At 53.7% G+C, this 4,666-nt stretch overlaps 1 protein-coding gene across 1 annotated transcript; it reads right to left on the bottom strand.

The window, feature by feature from the left end:
- Positions 1–419: 419 nt before the first annotated feature.
- Positions 420–3,530, bottom strand: Lbx2 (ladybird homeobox 2). The gene is made up of 2 exons (XM_050164968.1): positions 2,143–3,530; positions 420–1,208 (listed from the first exon to the last, which is right to left on the bottom strand). Exons 1-2 carry the CDS (start codon positions 2,336–2,338, stop codon positions 817–819), a joined length of 588 nt encoding a protein of 195 aa, XP_050020925.1. The 5' UTR covers positions 2,339–3,530; the 3' UTR covers positions 420–816.
- Positions 3,531–4,666: the final 1,136 nt, after the last annotated feature.

A 4,666-nucleotide genomic window follows, 5' to 3' on the forward strand; every position in this document is an offset into this window, starting at 1 on the left:
CTCTTGATCCTCCTGCTTCCACATCCCAAGTGCTGGGATCACAGGTGTTCTAGGCTTAGTGTGGAGCGCTGGTAGAACTTGATTAAGAGTAGAGAAAGAAAAGCTGGGCCGTGGTGGGATGCTCCCCGCCTTTAATCCCAGCACTCAAGAGAGGCAGGTGGATCTGAGGTCGAGTGAGTTCCAGGACAGGCTCCAAAACTACACAGAGAAACCCTGTCTCTCAAAAGAAAAAAAAAAAGAGGGAAAAGAAAGGAAAGAAACACGGTATCACATAGGGGACAACCTAAAGTTTCCCGTTGAGCTCTCCAAGTCTGAAGACAATCTTGGGAACAAAGGTGGCCAGGAGGGGGTAGAGGGTGGTGACCGGAAGCCACCGCTAGAGTCCTGCCCACTTCCTCTCCACCCAGTGTCTCCGGAGAGGAGAGACAGTAGGATCTCTGAAGGGTAGCTGATGCCCGAGTCCAAATCCTGACCTCAAGATTCTTTTGGAAGATGAGCAGAGCCAGACACCTGCCTTTTAAGGTTGCTACCTGGGCTAAAAGAAGCACCACGTTTTAAAGGAACCACAAGCAGCAGAAGCAATTTCCCAGTGAGTAGGAGATTGCGTTGGTTTGGGCTGCGGACATCCCAGATTGAAGCGCCTTGCTGCAGAGCGGAGGTTTTATTCTCAACGAGTAAAAAAAAGTAGGAGTGTGGACTGAGGGACATAACAGGGCTAAATGGGTCTCTCCCCTCCACCCGGGAACCCAGACAAGGGTCCTAGCAGAGGTGAAGAGTCCGGGGCCCTGGAATCCAGGGCTGGCGGGGGCTTTTCTTTCAGTCGTCCACCTGTATCTCTTCATCCGATAAATGGGGCTCAGAATTAGGTCCTGTAGGGCCAGGGTCAGGGCTTGAAACGCTGTCTGGCAGTGTCAGGTGGCACAGGACTCCCGGGGACAACGCGCATAGAGAGGCCACATCGGCGCGCATCTCCTCTACATCCCGCCTGAGCTTGGCGCGACGGTTCTGGAACCAAGTGACCACTTGGGCATTGGCCAAGCCCAGTCGCGCAGCCAGTCCGTCGCGCTCTGACGGTGCCAAGTACTTCTGGAAGACGAATCGCCGCTCCAGCTCCAGCACCTGCTGTGCAGTGAACGCTGTACGAGACTTGCGGCGTCTCCGGACACCGGCGCCAGAACCCGGCGGCGGCGCCTCTGGGGTGACTCTGCCTGCCAGGATGGGACGGAAATGTCAGTCTCCAGCTTTGGAGGAGCTGTGGTCTGGGTGGAAAAGCTAGGGTCGCAAGGCTCAAGCAGGTGTGGGGGAGGCTCAGCACCACGTTCCCTTCACACCGGGTCAGGTCAGGGATTCGAAGAGCAGCGGGCCTCTGGAAATGCTGGCGGACAGAGAAATGAGGTTGCTCACGCAGGGGAGTGGGTGGGATTGACCAGAGGAGATCTGGTGTAGGGATCAAGGCCGTTTGGAGAAGATCCTCTGACGCCTTTTGGAGTTCCAGGTAAGGTAAGGTAGTAAGTAGGTTAGAGGCTAGATTGAGGTAGGGTGACCCACAAGGCCTGGTGGCCATATAAAGCCGTCTGTTTATACATCCTTAAAAACATCTGCTCCCTTTCCGGGAGCCAAAAAGGGACGCAGTGGGAGCATGGGGAGGGAAGGGGGCAGAGAGGCGGTTCCTATGCCCAAAGCAGCTGCAAGGACCTTCTTGCACAGAGCTCTCTAGAAGGCCTCCGAAGCTTTCTGCCTAGTCCTAGCCCTCCCTGCCTTACTCATTTCTTGCCCAGAGCTCAAGCCTTTTGTCTCTTCCGCGGCCTTTCTCGGTCGCAATTGTCCCGCGTACAGCGAATGCACCAGCCCAAGCGGTCCCTAGATTCTTCCCAGCCTGGAGGTACCCCGCGGCGCTGGCGACCCCCTGGAGCAACTGCAAGGTCTAGGAATTAACGCTAGAGTCTTGCAGGCGGGAATGCAACTCCTGACACCTGGACAGAGCGCAGGGCTGGGTAAAAATAACCGCCCAGGGTTGAACAAAACTTTGTAACTAGGGACAAGAGAGAGCGAGACAGAGAGACAGAGACAGTAGAGACACAGAGAGAGACAGAGGAAGGAGAGAGAACTGAGTTCAAGCCCACGACCTTGTAGGCATTGTACCTTCAAAAGGCTGCAGAGCGCAGGGGTCATGGCCCAGGAATGTTTTACTTGTCAGCTCCTCCAGCGCACACAGCGGAGACGCGGGATCAGGGCTGGCCTCGGGAAGCTGTGGCGCAGAAGGTGCTCTGGGAATCATGCTCGGGCCTAGGATGTCTGCGATGCTGAAGGGTGTCCGGCGCTGGCGTCCAGAGTTCATGGCAAGCCGGGTTGTAACGATCCCGCCTCCCGCTGCTCTTGGCTCTACAACCTCCTTGGCCACCAGTGCTCAGCTTCCGATCTGGGCCCCCTGTCTCGGACCCGCCCCCTAGAGCTGGGTGGGAGCCCCATGTCCCCTCCTTCTGCACCCGCACCCCCCTCCAAAGCCCACAGTGAATCTGGAGCCCGTAGGTGTCCTGGCAGCCTTATTTCTTCTATAGGGTGGAGAGAAGCCAGTGATTTCTCTGTGCACGTTCAAACTGGGCTTTCTTTACTGGATTCTGCTTGCTGCTTGGCTCCCCACCCGCGGCTCTGGCTCATAAACTCCTGGGCAATAAAATTGCTTTCCCTGGCCCTGAGGGCTGGGGATTTGCAGAGTTCTTAGAAACAGGATCAGGGCTGATTGTGTTAGGCTCCTGGACTTTAGCTAGGAACTCAGTATCCTAACTTGGCCAAATCTAACACACCCAACCCTGGGGAAAGGTCTTAAAGAGAGCACGGTGGGTGGCTGGAAATGGTTTGGTACAGTGTGGGGGTCCAGGATCAAGACTTGGGAGAGCCTGGCCTAGTGGAATGACTGTCATAAAAAGATACCACAAGGAGTGGGGAAGGTGATTCTGCCTTGCTGTAGCCTAGAGGTCCCAGTAAATTAAAACACACCCAAAAAGCTTCCAGAGACCTGGACTGACACTAAGGTACCGGAGGGGCCCCTCGCTCCAGAGGATTGGTCTCCACAGAAAACCTGCTCTTCTTCCTGGTTTACCAGTGGGTCTGCCTTTGTCATTTTTTAAGCTCTCATAGTCCAGGTGTGGTGTCCCTGTGGGGTCATTCTCCAGGGAAGACTATTTGAAGAGCAGACACCACAGACCCAGCCAGAGCACGAAGCAGGCGGCACTGGCAACTTAGGAGGAAACTCTAAGATCTAGTCTGTTTGCTGTTGTTTGTATTCTCTGTCCTCTTCTCCCCCACGGGTATTCTCACCTGAGTTTGCCCTCCATGATCATCTTGAGTTGAAATAAGACAGTCAGGGACAATGAAGCTGGGTTAGTGAGGCTGGACTGGCCTGGGCTCTCTTTCTACTATAACAGCCTTGAATAGCAAAAGGCGAAACCTTATAGACATGGAGACTCAACTACTACCAACGGGCATGCCAATGTTCTTTTTAAATTGTTATTATTATTATCATTATCATTATTATTATTATTTTGGGTCAGGATCTCACTATGTAGATCCGGGACCTGGCTGTCCCGGAGCTTACAATATGTAGATTAGGCTGGTCTCAAACTTATCTGGGACTAAAGGTGTGTGCCATCACACGTGACTTTTAATTTTAATTAACATATTTATGATTGAGCTAAGGTCTCATTATGTAGCCCACGCTCTCTCAAACTCAAAGCAATCCTCCTGGCTTGGTCTTCTGTGAAGTGAGCCACTGTGCCAAGGCAAAACTAGTATTCTGTTTGTGTTTGTTTTGTTACAGTTAAATAAAAAACCAGAACAGCCCGCCCCCAACCGCAGGACTATTCCCCATGTCCCCTTTCCTGTAGGCCTCTCTGCATCTCCCATACTATTCAGCGCCACTGGTCTGTCCCCTAAGGCAAATGTAGCTTAGAGTTGTGGTGCCCCAAATAGGACTTAGGAGATCCTGGGGACCTGGGCCAAAGGCTCCTTGACAATAGGACACTCCCCTTGAAAGTGGGAGGGGTGTCTTCCCAATAAAGGGTTCCCTTTCCCTCTGATGACACCCCAACCTTCCGGCATTCAGATCCTCCTGGAAGCCTGGGGGATGTTCTCGAAGCTCAATGACGGGTCAGAGAGCAGAGCCAGGCCACGGGGAAAAGCTGAGCTGCTTCAGAACCTTGTTAATTGGTTATTAATGGGGGCGGAGTGGGGGGAGAGGGCAGTGGAGGGCCTCTGCTGCAGGCCTCAGTCCTCAGCACAGGCCCTGTGGTTTCACTTACTCTGCAATTAAAGCCGATCCCAGGAGGCAGCAGGAACTGCCCCACAGCATCCCAGTCCTGTCACCCAAAGACACTGCAACCTTGCCTCGCATGTCCATTACGTGGCTTTTATGTCCTTTTTACCTCTGTTCTCAATTACTCCCATGTGTGGGGGTGAGGAGTGTGGGGCTCTCCTGAGGGGCTTTGCCTTCCTCTCCTTCCATCTCTCCTGCCTGCCTCCTCCCTGCAGCAGATGGGGTCAGGTGATGGACGGGATAGTCCTCAGACACAAGTTTTGGGGGGAGGAAAGAGATGTGGAGAGGTTAAAGGGAAGATGTCCCGACATCAGAGGCTGACTAAGGCCACCCCAATGCCTAGGGACTAGTCCA

The sequence above is a fragment of the Alexandromys fortis genome, unplaced genomic scaffold (genome assembly GCF_014885135.2).
Source record: "Alexandromys fortis isolate MF-2015 unplaced genomic scaffold, M_Fortis_MF-2015_v1.1 scaffold_138, whole genome shotgun sequence".
In the NCBI taxonomy this organism is placed as follows: domain Eukaryota; kingdom Metazoa; phylum Chordata; class Mammalia; order Rodentia; family Cricetidae; genus Alexandromys; species Alexandromys fortis.